The 25,454-nt window shown below is 38.1% G+C and overlaps 1 protein-coding gene across 1 annotated transcript in view; it reads right to left on the bottom strand.

The window, feature by feature from the left end:
* Positions 1 to 25,454, bottom strand: part of GPC6 (glypican 6) — a 1,026,790-nt gene that overhangs the window by 724,575 nt on the left and 276,761 nt on the right. Inside the window, exon 2 of the mRNA XM_081815107.1 lies at positions 23,498 to 23,656. Within this exon, the coding sequence (XP_081671233.1) occupies positions 23,498 to 23,656 (159 nt within the window). The remainder of the gene's footprint in view (positions 1 to 23,497; positions 23,657 to 25,454) is intronic.

The following is a 25,454-nucleotide window of genomic DNA, read 5'->3' as shown; positions in this document are numbered from 1 at the left end:
TGTTTATTTTTAAATCTTAAGTGTCTAATTGTACGGTGACAGATGGAAGCAACCCTTGCGGTGACTGTAGCATAATGTATGAATACACTTGACCAATCAGTAGGTTGTATACCTGGAATGAATGTAACAGATGTCAACTACACTTCAATAAAAAAAGTCTCAAGTCTCTGATAACTATAACCACAACCAAGGTCATAACTCAATGGAGAGAGATAGAGAGAAAAATAGAGATATCTCACCCATGTAGAGAAACTTTGAATCACCTCAGAAAGATCATCAGTGCCTCTTTTCAGTCAACAGCCACTCCTCACACACACCAGAGGCAACTGTCCACTCTCCCACTCAATACAGGGCAGGATTTTTCTCTCCAAGGCTAATATTAGAACTATACTCCGGGGCATCAGAAGGATCTCAAATGTTTGATTCAGATTTCACAATTAAACAAAGAAGTATGCAAAGAAACAAATGCTATACACACTGAAAAATGCTAATACCCATATTTTAACAGACTGGAAACCAACATCAGGACTCTCCTGAAACCAAGGATTGACAAATGAATCAGTAATTATTATTCATGTTAATTATAAAATAAATTCATGTGTATGGCCTTTTGTTTCTCTCGGCTTTACATATTGGGATTTTGTGCTCCATTTCAAATGTTCCCTTTGAAAGAATCATTTCTTATTGTAAATAATTTGAAAGCTACTGTTTTACAATATAAAGAAAAAAAGAAGACAGAAATTGAGCTTCTTTGTAATTGCGTCCAGTATTGGGAAATTCACAATTTCATGAGGCAGTGCTAACTGTGAAAAAGTTCTTTGTTATGTGTAGAAATCTTACTCTCTCTAATACCCACCCATTCAGCTCTGTTTCTCCCTCACCTACTCCACAGAGCAACACAGAAAAATTACTTTCCTAATACTGTACTTAGTACCCAGTATATCTCTCTAGTGCTCAGTCTCTCTCTCCCTCTCCTCCCTCTCTCTCTCAGATGTTCTATTCATATTTTCAAGTTCTAAAAGGACTATTTATATGATACCAAATGATACACCCATTACACAAGTATGTTTTGTAAGTCAACATAGTAATTTAGCATGATACAGAAACATCTTTACTGTAACACGGGGGTCTTTCTACCTGTTGACAGCAAGCAGATTTACTTAAAGCATAGCAGGTACTCACCAGTGGTTACTGATGATAATAATGTAATGATAATCTGAGTAATTAAAATTCAACCTTCCACAACCAAGAATGCCAACATTCACTTGTATACATCCAACCTTAATTAGGTTTCTAATTAATACACAATTGCACTTTAGAAATAACTATGTATGTCCCATATTCTACTGGAGAGTCCTTCCTTCAAATGTAAGGTAAAGTCCAAGATGACACGGTTTAAAGGCTAGATTTTCCTTTTTGATGGGTTGAAGTCCACTAGAAATTTAAACATGCATGAAAAACTAGCTTTCCCCTAGAGCTTTGGCAGTTATTTGACATTTGAACAGCACCATCAACATATTCAGTGACATTAAATAATGTGGTATGTTTAAGGAAATAAATCTTCTAGAGACAGCCAAAAGATTAACAACATGTAATAATTAATTCAATTAATATCAGTTGAAACCCTTATCACATCCAGTGAATACACAGATGTTTTAGGTTTTAAAGTTAATTCAAATACTGGGACTTAGACAAGATACCTTACTTCATTTTCATACAAAGTCTGAGTAAGAGATTTTTCTTCTTATTAGAGTCATTACTACCCCATATTTTCTTTAAATTATGAGGCATATTGTCATGTTCAAAAAATGTGCAAAGAGTATAATATACTTAAGAAAACAGATTTTTCTCATCTTATTCTTCTTATGGGTCAAATTTTATAGCAGAGTTAGCAAAGCAGTGAATGCTCATCTTTAATTTATAATTCGAAGTTATGAAAATAAATTATGAAAATAACTTAGTGATTCCAGGGAAACACTCTTAATCTTAGTATAATGACCTCCAACCATTGGTAATGTGGTATTCAATAGCTCCTGGTCATTGCCAATCTTGCTTTCCATGCTTCGAGTAGCAGAGATTAGAGAATGAGGGTTTGTGTCTTTTCCTTTTAAATTCAATCTCATGACTTGACGCTTAGGTCAAGAATGGAAGAAGATAGTGAATCTCTATTTAATGTTATCTACATGAAATGATTTATCTGTATTATCACTATCCCAATATGACAAATGTGGAAGTTGAGGCTCAGAGAGGTTAAATGACTTCGTAGAGTTATTTGACAAGTATGGTCAGGAGCTAAATGATTTACAAATCAAAACTGATGCTCATTCCCCTACATTGCACTAAGCCTCCTTTCTATTGTTTGGTAGTATTCTATGTCATTAATGATCCCACACTTAATTACAATCATATTCACTGTTAGCATTACAGACTCATTATATAATGTTCACCTCTATGGTAATTTCCTAATCCATCAAAAATATTTAAAATAAAACTTACTTTGGGATTTTAGGAAAGTCTTGCCTGAGGTTCTCCCCAGATTCTAAACTGTACTTTGTAAGCACATGTCAGGATTGGAAGTAGGGAAAAATATGTCTAGTCCTGGCATGAGATACTTTCCCTTATCCTGCCAAGTCTCAAATCCTGTATTTATCTCCAAAAACTAATCTCGGTAAAAGAGTAACTTAATTGTTTTTACTCAAAAATCTCTGAAATTAGAATGAGAAAAAAAAAAAAAAAAGGCAAGGAAACATAGGAGCAAGTCAATTCCAGTCCAAAGTTGATAGTGATCAATTAAGGAAGGACAGAAACGTTAGTTTCTAGAAATACCAATGAAATCGATGTTTTTAAGAAAAGTAGTTTATCATTAAACATTAACAGGTGAACCTCTTCAAATGCAGGATGGAGATACACTCAGGTTATATTAAGTTGTAGAGGTCTGCTGTTGGGAGGTCCATGGTCTCACACAGAGCTGGATTTTCATCTCAGGAACAGCTTATCTCTCAACTCTTGAAATCTTGTATTTTACTCACTACTTTGGCTTCTATGGTTTCTGCCCCTACTAATTATCTTCTTTCTTTATACCTCTTGGCATCTGTGTAGAACATAGAGTCTCGGAATTCTGCCCTTCCCGTTCACTCCACCATCTACTGCTCTTGAATTCAACATCTCCAAGGGAGCGCTGGACTATTAAGCAAAAAAGTTTTTGTTGGGTCAAGCTCATGCCCAAACTCACTACTTAAAAAGAAAGAGATTAACTTTCCCTACTTAATGAGATTCATATTAATCAAATGCTTACAAAAAAGCATAATGAGTACTTCTAAAAGTGGGATGAAATGTGTAGGTAGCCTATCATATGTTAAGTAGAGGTAACCGGTACGTTTTTTGGAAGAGGGAACCTCTAAATTCCTTCAGAGTGTAAAGATATGTCCCTAAAGATGCCTTCAAATAGCCCCATATTCTCATTTAAGTCATATTCACTTGCAGAAAGTTTCCAATGTCTGTTCTAATATTGATGAGCTACACCCTACCAGATATAAATAAGTAGCATTCTGGAGGCATTTGTACTATTTCCTGGTTTCTTCATCAACTGGCTATTTTTAGCACCTTGTGGGGTAACCCTATGAGCTCTGCCTATTGTTTGGTGGTTTTTTGTTTTTTGGCTGCTAAAGAGACAGTGAGTCTTTCTCAGAATATCTGACCATGGTGAGCCTCTAAGCAAGCTGAACCAGCATTTTTTATAGAATGACTTTAATTACGTCTAAATAGCCTGATTCCTGTGCTTCTAAAGAAAAACTACCTGTTGGCCAGTGTAAGATGACAGCTTTCTTGGGACAATAAACAGGATAGAATTTAACCAGTATTTGAAGTTCATCTCAGAAGAAATTTGCTAGAGTATAAATCTCTAATATAAAAAAATACAGGAAAGTCATGCCTTTGTATATATAGCATTTCCTCAAGAATATTCTAGTCAGGGTATATAATATACAATAAAACAGTATTAAAGAAAAATATAATTGCAATCATCAGACCCTACAGTCTTCCCTCAATGTAGGAAAGTGAAGGAGGCTGAAGTGTCCCCTATATATAGGTTCTTAGCGAAAATGAATCAGATCAGCATTTTTAGGTGAAAATGGAAGTCCAGTGTTTATGAAACAATGGAATCATGTGGATTCATGAAATTTTTAAATCAGTAAGAAATCTCAGGGCTTATATAGTCCAATATTTTCCACTTTGATTTTCAGCTCAACGACAGTCTAATTGTATTTCTCACAAAAAGTCATGGATGTCAAAAATATTTTGAAATACTGCATATTTTCTCTCATCTTTCTCTACTTAGAATAGTTGTTAACTCCTTCTTCATTTAGAAAATTCCTATCCCTATGCTAGTATTCAATATATAGCCCATCAGCTTTTCTAACAATTTCTCTGACTCAACCAATGAAAGCTGTCTCTCCATCTTCCTTGCTTCCTGAATCCTGCTTACATGCCTATTTTGGCACATATGGTGCTGTTATTGTAGATCTTTGTTAACAAAACTCTCTTCAACGTGACAAGTACCTTGTTTATTTTGTGAGATTCAACTTCAGGGGCATCTCTGAAAAGTAGGAGGGGGTCCATAAATGTGATGAATTAATAAAGGCTTTCCAGAAATGCCCCAGTTGAGCATTATCGCTTTTAATAGAGACAAAACTCGTTTGTCTTTATCCTGAAAATTGCTGAGTTTCTATAAGAAATATTAATAATATACAACACATTTAATTAATACAGAGTTGGAGGACTTCACTTTGAAAGAATAAGACATAGCAACATATCTCACATAAGCTACTGAACAATATTCAGGCAGTTAACTGCTTTTGCAGCTCAGTGGCCTAAAACATGATTCCATTATTACCTGGAGAGGTAAAACTTTACAACTCATCTCTGCCTCTCCATCTCTCAAATGCAGGTGGCAATGGTGGGCGGTCTGCTTCTATCAGCTCTAGTTCTTGGTCAGCCGAGAGGCACTCTATCTTCAGAAGGTAACTCACTCTCATTATTTGTGTGTTTGGTTTTTTCTCTTTTCTCTTCAGTCATTGAAGCAAGTCCCCTGACCAGATGTGTTTTTAATGAGTCTATATTTATCAATATTCTCAGGGTCCCCAGATAAAAAGAAACATCAGTATACTTTTCAAAGCCCATTCGAGTAGCCATTGGCCTGAAAAATCAACAGAATAGACACTTCCTCATGAAGACAAGATCAAAACACTCACCAATATGAGAGAAAGGCAAAGTGTTGAATGAGAAGTTTAAAATGGTTAATTCAAAGGATCTGTATTCCTTGATCCCTGAGGAAGCTTCTTGTTAAAATGCTACCCCATAAGCAATGAACCAGTACCCATTATAATTCCTTTCAGAGTTTTCCCTACATGGTTTTCATTTCCAAAATTGCAGAGGGACCAACACCTGCCAGAGTGGAGCAGGTATATAATTGAAGTCTTAAATTGCAGAATGTTACCCTGAGTGTCACTCCTTCCCACTGACAACAGAGAGAAGGAAGGAGGATAATAGAAATGGAGACACTGATCAAGGGAAGATAATGGCGCTAAGTCCTGCATATGGTCTTGGAGATTAGGGGCATTTGGGAGGGCGGGGGGGCGGGGGGGAACAAACAAATATAAGGAAAGACACATGCAAAAGAATGACAATGAATTAAACATTTTGGCAAAGTTTAAAAAAGGAAACTCGACTGACAAAAATGCTACATTCCGATGTGAAGTTTGTTTTATGTGCCTTTCTTAGGTCTCAGATCAAGAATATCTTTAAGTTTACATTTGAAATAGCACAGGAAAAGTAGGGCAATTTGAAATGTTCAAAACAACAGTATAGAGTTAAGAAATAGACTTAGGATATTAATAAGGGGTGTGGGGAATGAACAATTCCCAAGACATAGCTCCTGGTTAATACCTTACTTGGTTATGCAAAATCTTTAAACACTGAATTGGCCTTTTCCTGAATTAATTCATATGACAAAAAACATGCTTAAAAAAGAAACAGTACAACATCCAAATGTCAAAGTCATTCACTTCTAGGAAGGTAAAAAGTGTTCTTCAGAAAAGAAAAAAACATGTTTCATTGAACTTAGAAATGTTTTATCATTGACTTTGACATGAACACGGTTACTTTTAAATTGAGAGTAGGATGTAGGAAAACAAAAGATTCACAAGCTGCCTCTAACATCTTGTTAAGAACTAAATTTGAATATTAATGCTTTTCTTTAGCATAACTGCATTTGGTTGTTCTTAAAAACATAGTTTTGAATAGGTAATCCATATATATATATATAATCAAACATTAAAAAGGTACTAAAAGGATATATACATTGAAAAGTCTTCCTCTCATCCCTGATTCCAGAGGCTAGTTTCATTCCCCCAAATAAAACACTATTACCACCACATAGGACCAAATTGCTCTCTGTCTCTGTGTGAGTGTGGCTCTCTCCTCTCTCTCTCTCTCTCTCTCTATATATATATACACACAGTATGTTTGCATTTAAAGCAAAATCAGAGTTCACAGAAAGTTTACAGGACTATTTACTAGGAATAAGAAAAAAAAAGAAGTATTAGTGAAATCAAGGGTACTTTTTATTTTAAATAGTGACATTATCGTGAGCTATGCCATTTTCTTCATGAGCTAAAGTATAAAATATATAACACAATTTGCATTAAAACATGTGGTATACCATTGAATATAACTCTGGTAATGCGAGAATATCCACGCTATTGGGGTTCTAATGCTTTCCTCAGAATAGACAAAGCATGCCTTTTCTGCCGGAAGCATCCATTTTTGGTTCCCCATCTTCCATCTGCAGGTACAAGGGTCCTTTTTGACATTAGCATGGAATGACTCAGAATTTCCAGACTCTAATGTCAGACTTGCTACTATTTGGGTTGTGAATTTTGGGTACCAGTTCTCCCTTTTCTGTTCTTGTGTCTGAGATCCTGTCATCAGAATGCTTGTCATATGCCAAACTTCCCATGTGAGCTCTGACTTACTTCTAAACAGGGATCCTACCTCTGCAGCCAGGTCAGGCCTTTCCCCAGGGTCAGCTGTGACTCTGTGTGGCTTTATAGATCACGTGGCCCTGAATCCCCAGTGTCAGCACCATCCTGTTCGTAGAGACTCCTGTTAACTTTGCAGAGATGCAGGTAGTTCAGCTGTACCATTGTTGGTGACTATATTTTCTAAATACTGTTTCTCTCTCCCCTCCTACCACGTCCTACTTGCAGCATCTGGAACTCGGTCTATCGTGGTGTGGGTGGGTCAAGCTTAAGGTTGATTAGACCGTACCCAAACTTGTCCAAGTGAGAACGCCAAAGCATAGACTTTTTCACAAAATGTTTACCAGAGCTTTCCATTATTAACATAGAACATTTCAGGTAAATACTTCATTTCAAGGTAAATTGATTTGCTCTCCTTGTGGGAGAAAGTACAGCTTGGTACAGGGTGTAGGTTGGATTAAAGCCTAGCTCTGTCTTTTACTAGCTACGTGAACTCAGCAAATAACCTACATCTCAAGCACGAACTTCCTCAACTCTAAAACAGCAATAATAATAATAATAATAATAATAATAACAATAATATAAGCTACCTCTTAGGATGGTTGTGAAGGCTAAATGGAATAACACGTACCAAGTGCTTACAAAAGTCCCAAAGTGCTACCTAATAAATAGGAGGTATAATTATTTGAATGTCTAGGAATTTTCATATTTTTGGAGTGAGAAAATGAATTCTGTGCTCAGAAGCAAGGCAAGGAAATGCAGAACCTTTTCAATTATCAGAAAACCCCCAGAAAAGGGACGTGGCTGGCGCGATAAAAATAGTAAAAGCTACCTATGTGTCAGGCATTTTAGATGCACATTATCTCATGTTCACGCTCTGCAAGGAAGGATGTATTATTCCAAGCACTAGAGATGGAGAAACTGAAGTCCGCTGAGTTGCCAAACGCCGTTTGGGCGGAGAGCGGCAGAGCCTGGGTCTGGACGTGCAGCAGTCCAAGCACGGCCGAGTCTTGAGCCCGGGGAGCCCCCAGCCCCCACTCTGCAACCCCTGCATGCTCAGCCTCACCAGCCCCGGGAAAGGGCAACAAAGGAGTCCTTTCCTCATTTTATTGTGCATCACAGGGGAAAGGCTCTATCACAGACTGTGGTGGAGGTAGGAAAATAAACTTGGATTCAGCAAATTAACTTTCAGCATAGCTTTCAGTGACTAGGGTCTCAGACTATTACATTCGGAATTTCAGAAACACGCTCCAGCAAAGAACAACAGCTGCTGCTGGATCCCAATCCACAAAACAACTGCAGTTGCGGCATCTGGACCAACAGCTACCAAAGCTACATCGGTAAATAAGGTGCAAGTCCCCATGCAATTTGACCCTTTAGAATCTTCTCCCCCAGCCTGCCCTGGGTGGCTCAAAGGCACCTACACAAGGAGGCAAATGGCATATATATATATATTTTAATGTCTGTTCATTCAGGAGGCTGTGACTTTTGTTTGCCCTCTGTTGGTGGAACGGATGCTAACATGCCAGCTAGAAGTAAATGGAGATTTTAATTGAAACACATACAAGTGTCTACAACTGGGGGGTAAGGGAAAGCAAACCAGAGTCCTTCGAAGTTATCTAATGAGCACCCAGCATGGCTTAGCTTTCTACAAATGATCCTCCATGAGCCTGCGCTTGTTTTGCAAACAAATACTCAAAACGAAAACCTTTCAGCTCTTGTGCATTTGGCACTGCTTCCCTATTTGGTACCAGCTCTATTAGCTAATGTGAAATATCAAGTGGAATACAGGATCCTGTCTATTTTTCGTTTCCTGAGGAAAACGGAAAAGAAAACGATATTGGAACACAAGAACTGTAGTTTAAAAAAAAAGAAAAAAAAACCCCACGTAACAACGGGTTCCTTGATAGGACATAATGTGCAATTATTGATATAAATGCGGATCGGGCTCATTTAAAAATATTTTTCAAAGACACACCTTTCCCTTTTTTCTTAATACTTTAAAAAATATGCTTTATTTCCTCAGATCCTTTTATTCCAGTGGAAGGAATTAATTATAGTCTTTCCATTTAGTATCTTATCACCTCGTAAAAAAAGGTCTTTTTCATTTAATTTGAAATGCTAGCTATCTGGCAATATGGTTTATTACACGTGCTGATGTTTGTTTAGGTGGCAAGCAATTTTTGTGTAGAAAAAAATGTCTTAGTCATCATTGCTTCAGTTAATTAGCCTCTCTAAAGGTTACCAATGCTTCATTTCTTTCATTATATTACTTATTTTAAAGAGACAGTGTATGTAAGGTTAAGATATTTGACAACAAAGACATATTTCTTGATTGCTGTTCAAATACAGAAGAAAGAGGTTTTAAAAGGAAGCTAATGGACAATGAGAGCAGAGAACAAAGCCACATTTATGGTTTTATATTAGCAAGAAGATAAACAGCTGACCTTTCTACTTTGTTATTAAGATAGCTTTTATTAAGCCACCACAAAATCACCCTGCTATGCTGGGTATTGAGCAAAATTTTCACAAAGAAGGAGAATATATTGTTGATTTGGTTATTTTTAATGTATTATTCAACTTTGCCTAAATCTGATGGCCCTCAAACGTGTTTTTTTGTTTTTGTTTTTTGTTTTTCAGATGAGGAATGGAATGGAGCAGAACTAGATTCATCCAACAAAGACCCCTTAATGAAGAACATTTGTTGGAAGAGTGCTATACTCCCTGGCATTGTCTGTGTAGACTGGGTAGTGAGGGAACACTACTCATTGGCAAAAACAATCCATTTAGGTGTGTAGGTGATGCCCGGGTGAAGTTTATTCTAAGAACTCTTAAGGCCCCTTTAAGCACTCCACACAAATGAACTTGGTTCCTATTAACCACAGTTGGTAAACCTGAGGATAAAGAAATACCATGAGTCATCCAGGGATGTATCTTGCATTCACCACCGGCAACAAGCTAAGGGTATGCCATGCTACTGTGTATCACCCCCTGCCCAGTAACTTGAACACTGGAGATGTGAGCTGCCTTGAAGAATTACACATTTTAAATGAAAGTTTAAGACTGCTAAAAAGCAACTACGAAAAATCAATAGCTACTTAATAAACACTGTATAAACGTACAGTAAGTAAATATGCATATCTTTACATAATGTAGACTTCTTAACAGAGCTCTAGAGACTGAAATTTTCAATGACATGAAGACTTTGAGTGCATGAAAATGTTGGTATTCACCCATCCCCAATGATCTACATACTAAGTTGTGTACTAAATTGTTACTGAGAAAATTCAAATCATTACATGAAGTGGGCAATTATCAACAGTTAATGTGTCCACCACTGCTGTTGACTGAAATATTTACAGCAGGGTCCTTGTCCTATATATTTGTATGTGATTTTATTGGGGGAATCTTTATGCAAGATATTTGAAAGGAATTAAACATGTTATGAAATATAACGTAATGTGAAATTTAACAATTTCAAATACAAATCTGATTTTGAAATTGCCACCAGATGTTATCATGAAAAAATTTCAGCAAAATAACTAATTTCATATGTGGAGGTATGAGTACATGGCAGGGCCTCACGGGATGTATCAAATTAATGTTCATTTTCATAATCAGATGAACCATCTAACAATTGTTGTGATGATAAGAGTTAGACATATTCACTGTAGTGAGGAACCTGAAAAGTAGAATAACATAAGGAAAGTCTATGCCTAAACATACTGTTCCTCACAAATCACCATGGAAATAACATTTAGCAGCTCTTAAGGTAAATAATTCTTACACATAGACCATATATGAATCACACTCAGTCACAGATGCCTGGAAGTTTACTACTTAAAAATATTATTATACAGATACACACACTAAAGAAAATGAGGAATCAACTGACTGCATTTTGTTCTCTAATCCACACGCCTATTGTCTGTCATCAATTAAACAGAACCAACCCCACAGAGTAATCTTTGTTAGTTGTTGTTCAACAGGGATTTTAACTTTCATCTACATAACTTCGAAATCAACAGTCAATTAAATTATTATAATGAAAAGACGTAAGAGCACCCGCTGATTTTCCAAGAACAGACTGTTTTCCACTTTGTTAACAAACTCAAGGACCTTGCTACTGGTTCTACTCCTCTTATTCACACATCCTTCGTTCCACGACTGAATCCCTCTTGATTCCCCACATCTGTGCCTTTCAGCCACATGTCCACATCCTTCCAGATCAATGTCCAATTCCTTCGTAACTTTGAAGACAGTTTTCATTCTGTCTTTTCACAAAGTCAATCATGGTCCTCTCATCATGAAATAATTTCATTCCTTTCTAATATTTTATCTGTATTTTCACTCATGGTACTAACCAGTATTACAGTTCTTTATGCTCTTGTCTGAGTGGCTCTGTGGGACTGTCAGCTTCTTAGGGACAAGAACGGAAGCACATGATAAGGATGAAGAGCAGGAGACAGCCATCATAAATTAAATCCTCACTTTTTGTCAGACATGTGTTGGGCTCCTTATGTACATTTTCAAAACTACAATTATTACACTCATTTTGAAAAGAGAGAACATGAAGCCCAAAGAGTTCAAGAAACTTCCCAGGTCACTTTGTCAATAAACTGTAAATTCTGCATTTGAAATCTAGTTTCTGACTCCAAGGCCTGAACTGTTTACCTGGCTTTTCTGTTTGTTTGTTTTGAATAGAACTTGGCATGATGTCATGAGCAAAGTAGACCTTTCCCCAAATATGGGGAATGAATGAGTGAATGAAGAAAATACACTGAGTGCATTAGGCACCTAGAATCTACATGGAGAAAAAAAAGAGATTCCTGATTTAGAAGCAGCCAAGAGAAAAAACGATCTCAAACATTTTTTAAAAATGTGCCTAAACTTTTGGGGAATGTATTTAGCAATTTAAAAATAGACAATGCTAATATTAATTAAAATTGGCTCCACAATTCGTTCAACTGCAGAATACAATCTAGTTTTGTGCACTAGAGACTAGCTAAACCTTGAAACTGATAGCAGGTTGTGCCTGAGGGCTAGTCCTTGGTTTGTAGGGAGACTTGGAATGCTCCAGGCCTGACAATAGCCTCAGAAGCCATTTCCCTTCCTGAAATGTTTTGAGCACAACGGAGAGAGAGAGAGAGAGAACACTAATGGATGACCTAATGATAACTGGGCCAAGTTGGTAGAACTGAGAACCATTGTTCAAGAAGGGCATTAAAAGTGTTCATGTTGTTTTTCCTTCATTCTCTATTTTCCATAAATTCTTTCACGGGAGGATTCATTTTAAGTATTTCCTTGACCTATTCTTTAATGTAAACCATGATTTATTGCATCATATAAATCTTTAGCACTATGTTGTCCTAATTTGAAAGGGCTTCTACGTGTACTCTAAATCAAGACCATCAACTCAATCACAGTAAAAGTGGTCCAAAGTTGTATCGACAAAATGTTACAAAGTATGGGGGGGAATACTATCCCCAGAAAATAGAAAATCCCCTCCCTCCTACAGAGACTTGGTTTCTACTTTTCATTTTGTATTTATGAACTAGGAAACACAGAAATTGAAAGTTCCAATTTATTTTATTTTTCAAAAGTTACTTGAATAAATTTTCATGAGAAGCCATACACCGATTATTATTACATTTTTACCTCAGTGTCCTGACATACGAGGTTTGGTTTCTGCAACACCCCCCCATAGACATAAATTTAAAGAAACTTTAAATCCTTTAAAACTTTAAAGTTATTCAAGTTTTCTACAAAAAGCATATGTTAATTTAGAATCAGAAAATGCTATTAAAAAGGTTATTAAAAATTTACTTGGCTCCAAAACCATCATCCAGGCAAAAAATAAAAATAAAATAAAAATAAGAAAATAACAAAAGACAAGAAATTAAAATGCATTTTATAGATTGTGAAAAATATGTTAGGTCTTATGAACTAGAAAATAAAAGAGAAAAAAAATTTGTAGTTCACAAATATTTTATTTTTTAAAGATTTATTTATTTGAGAGAGCGAGAATGAGAGAGAGAGAGACTATATGAGAGGGGGGAGGGTCAGAGGGAGAAGCAGACTCCCTGCTGAGCAGGGAGCCCGATGCGGGACTTGATCGAGGGACTCCAGGATCATGACCTGAGCCGAAGGCAGTCGCTTAACCAACTGAGCCACCCAGGCGCCCCAGTAGTTCACAAATATTTTAAAAATTCAAATGAAGTATAATTTTGATCTGCAAAAAATCAAATGAGTTCTGAATCTTGAGCGTAACTCGTTGTCAAAATCAGAGGCGAAAAAAGAGGCTTGCTTAAGGTATAAAACACATTGTTTGATGAGCAATAGGTGCTTAAATCCTTTCTAACACAGTGGGGACCTTTTATTGGCAGATTTTAAACTGACACCAATATTTAATGTGATAGAGCAAAGATTTAAAAACCTCTGGCATCTTTCTGTGCCCTACAATATGTCCTGATAATTGACCTCTCAATTCCACCGAAACCAGGATATTGAAAAAACTACCTGTTTCAGAAACGGGGGAGGCTTAAGCTAAATAATTCTGAGTCCCATCCAGACCAAAGCATCAAAATTTCCAGTGTGTGAACCCAGGAACCTACCCATTAACAGGTCCTCCAGGTGACTCAGGTGCATCTGAACCTCTCCTTATTCACACACATACATACACACACACACACACACACACACACACAGTGGTCAAAATGCAGGATAAGTGTGTTCTTCTCTTTCCACGTGTGTGTGGAGTGTATGTGTGAAAGAGAAAACACACTCACCCTGCTTTTGGAGGTAAGGACAACTACCTGCACTCTTAAATAAAGACCGTCTTTGCTCTGGGAATCTAAAATTAGTTCCATTCAATCCACTGGAATAAATGATGCTGAAAGCATATACGACTTCCAGGTTTATAGACCCTAAAAGTGAATAGATAACTAGAATGCAAAGCTTCCCATTTTCTTCTGTCATATTTATATTGAAAGCGAAGTACTTCACGTGACCAGTGTGCGCCCTTGGGTCTGCGCAGGCTGGTGCCATAGTCGGACAATACTGCACTATTAAATATGCTCCGTATTAAGTCAAGCAGAGGAAGATAAAATAGAAATAGGAGACCTAATCCCTACACTCAGAGAGCTCAGACTTCAACAGGGACTAGGCAATCGATCACACTTTTTTAAAAGAACACTAAATAAGTAAAAATGAGCAGGTGTCAATTACATAAACACTGAGAAGGAGACAGAAGGGTTGAGGGAACCAGAACCTGTAATGACCACAGCACACTTCCTCTAAGAGGAGAAAATACGCCAAGAAATCTTCAGAAATTAAAAAAAAATATGTGGAGAATGACAATTTCTTCAAACACAAAAAGGCCTTGGAAGCCCGATTCCCTGTTATCTTACTTCAAAGTTTGCTTTTCATTTTCAAGTTGTTTGGACTCAATTAAACCACTAGGTAAGGAGGAAACAGCATGAAGATCATGTATACTACTATATATAGTCATCCCCAAAATAATATTTGTCCTTTTAATGAATATAACAAACCTTCTGAAAGAATAATAAATGGAAAATTCTGAAGCTGTATTGAGTGATTTCTAAAAATTTCTCAGAGTGCTGTGAACTCTGCAGGCTTAGCTGGTTCCTGACTCTACCTCCATGTTTGGTTCAGTATTCTCTTCCTACCCCATGGAATACTTGGAACCGTACGGAATTAATTGCTTAGGCAAGCTGTCTTTCCCTTTTAATTTGCTAAAACGCCAAGCTCATGTAGGTGTCATTCAACTAAAAATCACTGGGTAACTACTGAGCAATATAGAAATGTTATTTATAATGTACTTATAATAGACATTTTACATTTTCTTCTGAATCTTGTCAAATTTTGTGCATGAACATTATGCTTGTCATGGTGTCCGTGTATCTTCTAAACAAGAGTTCAGCGTTTTGAATCACACTTAATAGAGAGATTTTTTAACAAGCCCGTTCATGTGGATAAACTAGAGATGCCATTTCTAGCCAAAGAATAATAAAATGCTGCGTGGAAGCAGAAGCTAAGTAGCCTCAGCCTGAGTTAAAAATCTCTGTAAGTTCTGTCCATCTCTGCAATTTGAAAATGGTATGTTCTGTATAATTTACTATTGTGAAATACACAAGACATGAGAGAGACAATATCTGCTGACATTGTTGTGTATCTAGAATGGATTCACGAACTAAAAATCTTCCATCCTGTATATGCTCAAGTCAGTTATCTCCTTTTCATTATAGAAATGTAGAAACCATACATAAATGAGAATATTATAATAAACCCTCATGGACTCATCGACCAACTTCAACCATTATCACTTTCTTGTCCATCTTGTTCCTTCCATGCGCCCACCTCAGGGACTCCCATCAGGACAGGGTATGCCATTTCAGATTTTCACCTGAATCATTTTCCTCTAAATCTTAGAATTCTCAAAGCACGTAAATGCTTCTTATGCCTTTACCATGTTATTTGTCTGAAAAAGGCAAACCATGTTGTCTCAGCAGAGGAGGAAAGCACACTTTTATTCCAATTCCCTATGATGAAGGAAAGTCAAGAGTCTTGATATGAAATCCCAGTTAGAGGGGGTGACTCATACTGTTTCCCACTGCACATCACCCCTAACTAGAGATAATGAATTTTCCATTATCATTACGCACACCATGCAGTCGAACCAGTCTACACTGAGCTGAATGTTCTCAGGTTTGAAGACAAAAATGTTTCCACTGAGCTCTAATTTACACCACCATTAAATATTTTTCTTGATTTTCATTAAAATAAGAAAATCAGTTTTCTCTATTCAGTGGCAGATCAATTTAACTGAAATAAAATTTCTCCTGTAATTTACCCATACTTACTCAAAGGATTAGTGAGCCCCTGTCAGGGAGCAGATACTTGTCTGCTCATTAACATTCATGACCAAGAACCCTTCTGGTAGGGCTGGTTTCAGCATCTGATAGAGCAATACTTAAAAGAAATTGGCTTGTCTGTGAAAGAGCTGCTCAGCAAAGCCACCATGCAAGGGAATTGGTGATAATAAGATGATAATATTACAACTACACCGGGAGCATAATGTGTTTTAAGTTACTTTGAGGTGGGTGGTGGGGGTCTAAGAATTAGAAAAAGATTGGTAATACATCACAGAGGATATGAGGCCGTACATCAGCAGTGTGCTTCATTAGTTTTGAATGATCTGTCCAAAGAGCAGAATAAAAAAAAGAAAAAAATGAAGGGAAGGGAAGGGAAGGAAGGAAGGGAGGCAGGAAGGAAGGAAGGAAGGAAAGAAGGAAGGAAGGAAGGAAGGAAGGAAGGAAGGAAGGAAGGAAGGAAGGAAAGGGAAGGGAAGGAAGGAAGGAAGGAGGGAAAGAAGGAAGGGAAGGAAGGAAGGAAGGAGGGAAGGAAGAAAGGAAGGAAGGAAGGAAGGAGGGAAGGAAGGAAGGAAGGAAGAAAAGGGGGAGTTGGGGAGGGAGGGAAGGGAAGGAGGGAGAAAGAAAAGGAGGACAAATTTCACTTGTACAAAGATCTGGGTTTTCCATGCTTTGCATTTAAAGGACCCCTAGCATGGATCATCTATTCCAACATCGTGCAGAAGCAAGGCATTTGTGATGTGTAAATCTGTTCACTAGTTCTGCCACAGTTGAAATCCCTGGTTAGCCAATACTTATTTTTGGAAAGTCTGCCCTTTGGGAAAATTGGCAGATTACTTTCCAGTGATAGTATGACTGTTTCCAATTTCTAAGACCCAATTCAGCACACTGTGATTTCCAGAGGTGTGTCCTTCAGATAAAATACATGTCATTGAGGTGGTGGCCTAGCAAAATTAAAGGAGGTACTCAGCTAATTACTTTGTAAGATAATTAATATAACCCTTATGAATTATAGTTAGCTTGTTATTCTGTACAGTGAACAAGGGTACTAGTAGCTTAAGAAATAGAAATATCACATCTATTCATTCTTGAATAACATCATGGAAGTGGTCTGTGAGTGCATGTTTGGTTATGTGTGCATTTGTTACTGTGCTAGGATATGGAAGGTAGTGGTGGATCAGGTACATCAGTGTGCTTTATTTATCCCTCTGGAATTCCTAGAGAATCCACCAAAACAACAAGGAACAAACCACCCAATGTGGAACAGAAAATATTGTTTCAGGAATAGCAGGAGGAGTCTCCATTGATGTTGGAAATGGCCAGGAGATTTGCTTTGACCAACAGAACCTGGGAATAGAGCGTGCCTATCCTAGTTTAGGCAATAAGGGGCATCATGTCTCCGCTATGAACCTTAGCATTCTACACTCCGAGATGAGAAGAAAATGACCAAGAGAGACTGTTGTCCCCAAAAGAACAGTGAAATCTAGAACAGATCAGACCAAATCATAGTTTAGAGCCAACCTGAGCAGGGCATAGACCAGAAGAGCCAAATTCAAGGGGACAATCCAAAGATGCACTGAGGAAAAATAAGTGTTTCTTGTTTATGCCCTGAAATTTTGTTGTTGTTTCTTACAAAACAATGGAAGACTGATACAGGACTGGAGAGTTTCTATAGAATATCTACATAATAGATGCACGCTAAATGTCAGTAAATGAACAGTGTCACGAAACATCAATAGTAAATATATTTATGACCTATCCCAAGGACTTTGTGGACACGCACACAAAATCTCTGGTGCCTCTGTCCCCTCCTGCCCCATCTTTAACTAATACAAACAATTCATCCTTTAAGGGCTCTGTCTGTCCCCTCTTCCAAAAGTCTTCTTTGACGCCTCTAAGTACAACACTTTATTGCCCCCTTTCTTCTCCAATGGACTTCTACCATCTGATAGAGCCAATCGTGCCTTCTTTACTGTTGGTTTTATACTTACATCTCTCCCACAAGGTAAGGTAAACATCATGACAGACTGTGAACATAGTTTGGTCATTATTAGTTGTCTTTTATCTACTACACCCCTGGCTAAGTATCTTCTATATAGAAAGTTCTGAATAAATGTTTCCAAACTGACACACAAGCGCACACGCACACACACACGCCCCACCCATGTGATGGGAAATATGGAAGATTCTACTACCATATGGAAAACTACTTAGCGGTTTTTCCTTTTCAAGTAAGTGTTTTCTCTGGGAAAATTAGACCATATTTTACAGAGATCATTACATTATTGTCATCTCCACAGTATATAAATGAGAAATGATATTTAAAAAGAAAACATATGCCGATTTGCAGCATAAAAATATTATGTCGCTGTGTATAAATTATTTCCACGTTCAGTAAAATGAGAGTTCTGAGAGAGTTACTATAGAATAAGTTCTTCAGAAGGATGGAAATTACTGCTCAACTTTTTTTTTTTGCTTTTAAAAATATATTTGCTGCCAGAATCTCTGGACAAATGTGTATCATTAAAATGCATAAATAAAAACCAGAAAGGAAAGTAAAATAATAAGACCAAGAAGAACAAACTAAACAAATAAAAACCTCATATTGAGCTTCAAATGTGAATAAATTTCAGCTCAAATAAATATGAAGAAAAAAATAAGCAAAAGAAAATATCCCTTCAACTAAATTTTCCTATCTCTGAATAATCCATATTTCATATACATTCTTAGAGAACAGGGTGCTGGTACCCACATTAAGACAGAAGCTACCGGGGCTTTGTGAGATAAGAATATATAACATGGCTTAACTGATTCAATAACATTTTTGCACAAAACACTCATTCCCCTTTAATTGAGGGTCAATTTCTCACTGAATACTATTCCTGCCTTTTCCAAAAATATAGCTGGATTCTTTCCCCACCAATATCACCATTGCCTTGTTAAGGGAATATCAATAATTCTGAGCCGGAGTCCACTCGAAACAAATAAAAGCTTAGTTAGAATTTCAAGCAAATGTCAAGTTCCTATCCCATTACTATTTATAAGTCTGATGTAAGTCAAGAGTATTAGGCTACAGTCTTGGTTTCATTCTTCTTGGTGGAAACTTGGCAAATGGTTTACCCTCTCTAGGCCCCAGGTTCCTTCGAGGCAAGACTATATTTAGGTGGGTAATTTTCTTTGTTAAGCATTAAAAAAAGTCCCATTCCACTTGTCTCTGAAAGACATCATCACATCCTCCCATGATGACTGGGACAGGGCAGGCGCGAGAGACAGATGAATAGATGTTGCTGTTTATGAAACCTTAGCACACTGGGGGACTGGAAAGCACAGGATAGTTTAAAGGGTCCTGAGGGTAAAGAGCAGAGCTTGAGGAGTGCTCGGCTTAGGACTCAATGCTGAGTGTCCCACCGAATAGTCTGCGACTCTGCACTGTGGTTCGCTTTGGTCTCTAGCTTAACATCTGTAAAGGGTGAGGAACAGAGCCAGGCGTTGGCCTAGTATTACTATGACTAATATCAAAGTGTTTGGTTGTTGTCTATTTTCCTAGAATCCTAACACATTAGCCACTTAGTAGTATGACTGAGGCTGTGATTTAAACACAAATTTGACAGGTCAGAGGGTCAGTACACACAACAATATTGGGAAAAGGAGTGGGTGCATGAAGATGTCCGTCCCTTTTTTTATGTTTTTATATGAGTTGCTTATTGGTTTTGCACACTTCCAGCTGCCTGGGTGTTTGGCATAGGTGTGACAGGGGAGAAGTAAAGGTTTACGTAATGCTGTGATCATCCTGCCAGGTGTTCCTGGATGGTCTTCATGATGTAACCCCGGGAGTGTTACAGAAAGTCTGGGCTTGGCTACAGAGCAAATTAAGTGCAACCCTGTAGAGTTCTGAGGAAATCTTTGCAAGCTAGGCCCCCGTCAGCAGCAGAATGGGCTTGCAGGGCTAGATAACGGAGCCAGAGGTGGAGATTTGGCCAGAGAAAGGAGGGAAGAAAAAAAAGAACTAACCAAAACCTTGTGAGACACTTGGAAAAGAACCAGTGCCAAGTGTATAAACTATTATTTTATATACCTTCATCATAACATTTCAATCCTACGTTTAAAAAGAAAAAGAAAGCTACCCAGTCATAAGAAAATTCTCTGCCAAAGAACGAGAATGTCTGCAATTGATATTATATATTTTTTTCAATTTATTGCCTCCGAGCCACAAATTTTAGGGCTAATGGAGGTATGAAGCCAAACTTGTCCATTTAGGAAAGGTGGGGAAGAATTCATATTAATTCAGGTTTAGCTTCTGAGCACCCAATGAATAGTTAGGATTTTATACAGAGTCTCTTCTAAATATTACCAAAGATATTAATAAAAACCGGAAAGAATATGGCAATAAACAGAATGCTATGTTAAGGGGCGCCTGGGTGGCTCAGTCGTTAGGCGTCTGCCTTCAGCTCAGGTCGTGATCTCAGGGTCCTGGGATCGAGCCCCGCATCGGGCTCCCTGCTCGGCAGGAAGCCTGCTTCTCCCTCCCCCACTCCCCCTGCTTGTGTTCCCTCTCTCATTGTGTCTCTCTCCGTCAAATAAATAAATAAAATCTTGTTATGTTAAGGTTTTTGGAATTTCAAATTTTAGGAGTCATCTCTCCCACAAAATGAAAACCTAAATGGAATCAAAACATTTCTAGTACAGTAAGGAAAGCAACAACTGTAGACTAATGACTAACAGTGACTGAATTTAGCCTCCCTGAATAGGGTTTGGACTGAATCATATGTATCAGGTGCAATTTAATTGCTCCTGTACTTAATGAAAATAGGAAACGGAGTAGTCACCTTCTCATGGAATATAGTTATATATATAATAGAGCCAACTAAAACATGCAAAATCCAGATGACAAGTCAAGATCCCTAAGAAAGTGGGACTGGAGTCAGAAATGCAAAATGGACACTCTGGATCAAGGGACCCCACAGCAAGAATGCAAAATGACTCACGGAATGGGAAGCTACTAAAAATAAACGAGTCTTTCAGAGCACCACTGATTTTATCTGGGAAAATAAAACTCAGAGGGTAACATTCCATAGCTGATCCTAGATAGTTCTGTGCTCATACCAACTGATACTCATCAATGAGGAAGTTTTGTTTGTTTGTTTGTTTTTAAACTAAGGGAAAAAAATGGAAAACTGCCCACGTGAATGCACGCCTGTTCCTGAAAGGCGACTCAGCAGGATCCCCTTCATGGGATAAGAAGGTAAGTCATACAACTCTGCGGCTGACCTTCTAGAAATTGCCTAAACAAACAGCAGAACTTCTAATGGTAAATTTTAAATTTACATATTTTCTTAATTTTTTTTTAAGACCGAGCTCTTCAAAAGCTGAGCTCACCAGGATCACATTTTGAGTTTTAAAAATAAGGCTGGCTGAAAGCTTCCTTGAAAAAAAAAAATCTCAACTTCTCCCCATCCCAGCCTAATGCAGTGAGATGCACTATGAGGAAAAGAATTCACCACCCCCCATGTCAGATCTAATCTTAACAAAAATCAGTGTCCTGTCAAACCAATGGACATAATACTCCAAAGTACATTAAAACAATTTAATTTTTTTTTTAAGATTTTATTTATTTGCGAGAGAGAGAATGAGAGACAGAGAGCATGAGAGGGAGGAGGGTCAGAGGGAGAAGCAGACTCCCTGCTGAGCAGGGATTCCCGACTTGGGACTCCATCCTGGGACTCCAGGATCATGACCTGAGCCGAAGGCAGTCGCTTAACCAACTGAGCCACCCAGGCGCCCACATTAAAACAATTTAAAACACATCTGGAGAGAGAGAGAGAGAGAGACAGAGACAGAGAGACAGAGACAGAGAGATGGAGAGAGGTTTCTTTAGTAAGACAAGTGAGATGAGATCAAGGATTCTGAATCCAAAGATTAATATTAAAAGTCATTGAGATGAGAATACAAGTATCTTGTTCTGTCCTTTTGAATGGCTTTACACATTTAAAAAAAAATCAATCAATTCCCCATAAAACTACCCTACATGAAATATTTTTATTGAAAGGAATACACAGTGTGTGTCACGAATGGTGCCCCAGAATTATTTCCCCGCAATTTTGGAGTACAGCTTAATAAAGGCACAAGAATCATTTTCCAAAGACAGGTAAAAGTCAACAGCACCAGGTCGCTCTCCCTGCTTTCTGTAACAAATGATAAGGTGTCTCAATTTGCCTCCATCTGAAGTGATACATTATCATTCCTCAAACCCGGAGCCCCTTCAGGGGCTCCTGAATGTCACTGGATTTGTAATCTGTCAATTAAGGGGAACAGCTAAGCACCCCCTGGTTTCATTCAAGGGAACAACAGTCACAGCATCACCTCTAAGTAAGGAATTATTTTCGTACACATCCACATATAAAGTTGAACACAGAGGAAGAGGCAGAGGAAGAAGGTGCAGATGTTGAGATCCTTGGCAGAAAAGATGAAGTCCCACTGACTTCCATGGAAGATGTCACATCCCCTTAAGCACTGAAAACACTGCCAGGTGGACCTGCCTTTCAGAATTCAGAGGGCTGATTTGAAAGAAATTGGTGTTGCTATAATAGTTTCAAGCAGCAGTGAAGCAGAACATTTTACCTACTACAGAGAACAGAAAAAGGAAAATCAAAACTTCGGCAAGCCTTTTCTAAACCGGCTCTACCGTGCATTGTCTAGAGAGGATGAGGCAGGTCTCCTGCCCCATGACAACTCAGTGTGACCCAACGCTTGTACAAGGAAGGGTCACCGCGATTGGCGAGTCTGTTGACAATGAGCCCCAGGAAGCACATTCCTTTCTTAGAGCACTAAAGACTACACAACCACCTAAGCATATGAACTTCATCACTATCATTATTAATTCAGTTTACAAAAATCAGGTTGCTTTTGAATAATTTTTTTTCTGAAGTTCGGATGAGAAAATTCAATGCTGAAATCCTAGTAATAATTGCTTTCACTCTTTGTGCTTTCTCCTACAAAATGTTTATTTAACAAATAGAATATAGAAAGGAACGTGATGACTTATAATCAGGAAATCAATTGAGGATTTAAACCTTACGCAGAATGCACTGTCACGGCAATGTAAAATGTGGCTAGATCCTTGGAGGAGCAAACTCTGAAATAAAGGAGTCCATGTCTGTAGCACTTAAAACAAGTCTGTCTTCTTGGAAGTGTTGTTATATTTCAAAATAATTTTAAATGACATTTAATTATTTTAGAGAAAATCCCCAGATGAAAAATTAAGACAAGCTATGATATGACAAAACCTGAATTAGAATCACTCTCATCATGAAAAATTAAGCTAAATCTTTCAGAATAAATCTCACAGGCAGACCACAAATTCAAAACAGCTCTTTGTTCACTCGGGCTGTTCTAAGATATTACTACAAAAGTTGTCAAGAACGCTCATGCTTTTTCTAAAAATAGACCAAGTTATATAAATGTTTAAGAAGGAAAGAAAAGCTCCTGCTTAAAAAAATGTTTTTCACGGAAGGCCGAGATTCTCAGAAAGGCACACCCAGAACAGAGTGAAGCAGAAACTGTCCCACCTACCGTCAAACTTCTTGTGCCTGGACACGAATGTGGTGCGTACAAAATGGCTCGTCTCTTCCACGAGGTTTTCAAACTCGAGTTTGCTTTGCTGGCTTAATTTGTCTTCCATTTCTGTGGTGCAGCATGTATATTCTTGAGGGCAGATTCTTAAGTGTTCCCCTGCAATGAGAAGGTAAACGTCAGGATGGGATGATAGGGACTTCAGGGAATTTGCTTCTCCAACATTCCCCTCAAATCCTGGGGCACCTGGTCCAGCAACCCTTTGGGCCAGCGCCGTGATCGCATCTGGGCCTCAGTGGACTTAACATCCCAAGCATTCAGGACTTCAGTTGAACCAGATGTTGTGTTCTGAACGTTTGTGTCCCTCCAAATACATACGCTGAAATCTTAACGCGCAAGGTGATAGTATTAGGATCTGGGGCCTTTGGGAGGTGATGAGGTCATGATTGGAAGTAGTGCTCTTATAAAACAGCCCCCAGAGAGCTAGTTTGTCCCTTGGACACATGAGGATGCAGCAAGATGGTGTCTGGGAACCAGGGAGCGGGCCCTCACCACACATGGAATCTACTCGTGCCATGATCTTGGACTTCCCAGCCCCGCAGAAGTAGGAGAAATAAATGCCTTTTGTTCATAAGCCACCCAGTTTATGCTATTTCTGTTACAGAAGCCCAAACAGACTAAGACACCTGATGTTTAGTCCCTGTCATGGAAGGGAAAGTATATTGAAGACCTCAGAAGACCACGACAATGTCCTTGCTTTTATTTGAAATGTGCCAAGTGGTGCCAGGTGACAAGAGATGTAATACAGTTATAAGTGTGCTTGTCTTTGGAAACCTCCAGTAACGCACAAGATGCTCAGTCCCATCACCGCAGTCTGTGTGACAGCAAGGGCAAGACAAGATGGGGATCATTCCTTGTGTTCTGTCTGCCTGTCCGTCTGTCAGAATGCATCAGCTTTGCTCGCGGGGAAAGTGAGTGTGTTTTCAATGGCAGGTCTCATGTGGCACACAATCCTTCAGTTGACAATTCTTGTCAGAGAGGAAATGTTCTCCTGCAAGGAGGAAGGCACTGAGGGGTTTAATTAATGCTTTCATTCTATGGAAATGTAAAGTAAAAGGTAATGAAAGTCGTATTTAATTCAACGTCTTTATCTCTGGATACACCAGACCACTTCCTTTGGCAATATTGTTTTCTTCGGTGCTATTTGCAAGGAGGAAACAAACCTCTGCTTCATGACCTTAAAATAGACTGTTAATGCATAAAATGTGAATTTCCCATTGAGGCAGCTCTGTTAATGTCATAATGTTTGGTGGAGCCTGTGGAGGGAAGAAGAAAAATCCACCCAACATCTTGGTAAGCAGGAACAACAAATTGCCCCTGGGATCAAAGTCACTGGAGGGCACTGAAATCCAAATGCACAAGTACTTGATGCGGTGATTAAAATTCATTTATAATGCTTAACGGTACTTATATAAAATGATGTCCTGCGACCTGTGTGAAGTATAGGGTGTTTCATGTTTATGTCGTTGGATGCTTTAGTGCCTACTTAAGACAACCCCAGAATAAAAAATGACCAGAACTGTGTACCAAAGTTAGATCTTATATAATTCCTGGAAGGGAGGGAGACCATAAAATATCATATGTATATTTTTTTAAAAGGAAATGAAAATGCATTGTACTTGATAAATATCAAATTCAAGATAACAGTTCTCTTCCAGGAGAAATTAGGACTTGAGAGAGTGCTCAAATACTTTTATCTATAATCTTTTATTTCCTAAGTTATTTGATGGATGCATTATGTTTATCATACTATTACATTTGCTTTTTCTGTACATTGAAAATATTTTGTAATAAAAACTTGGAAATGTGTCATTAAATAAGCAGTAGCCACTACAGCTGTGCTAGAGGGGAGAACAGGGGGTAGGTATTAAGAAAGAAAAACAGGCTGCCCTTGACA

The sequence above is a fragment of the Leptonychotes weddellii genome, chromosome 3 (genome assembly GCF_054177405.1).
Source record: "Leptonychotes weddellii isolate Sample4059 chromosome 3, ASM5417740v2, whole genome shotgun sequence".
In the NCBI taxonomy this organism is placed as follows: domain Eukaryota; kingdom Metazoa; phylum Chordata; class Mammalia; order Carnivora; family Phocidae; genus Leptonychotes; species Leptonychotes weddellii.
The sequence above is the reverse complement of the archived record's forward strand: the minus strand, read 5'-3'. Positions and strand labels throughout refer to the sequence as shown.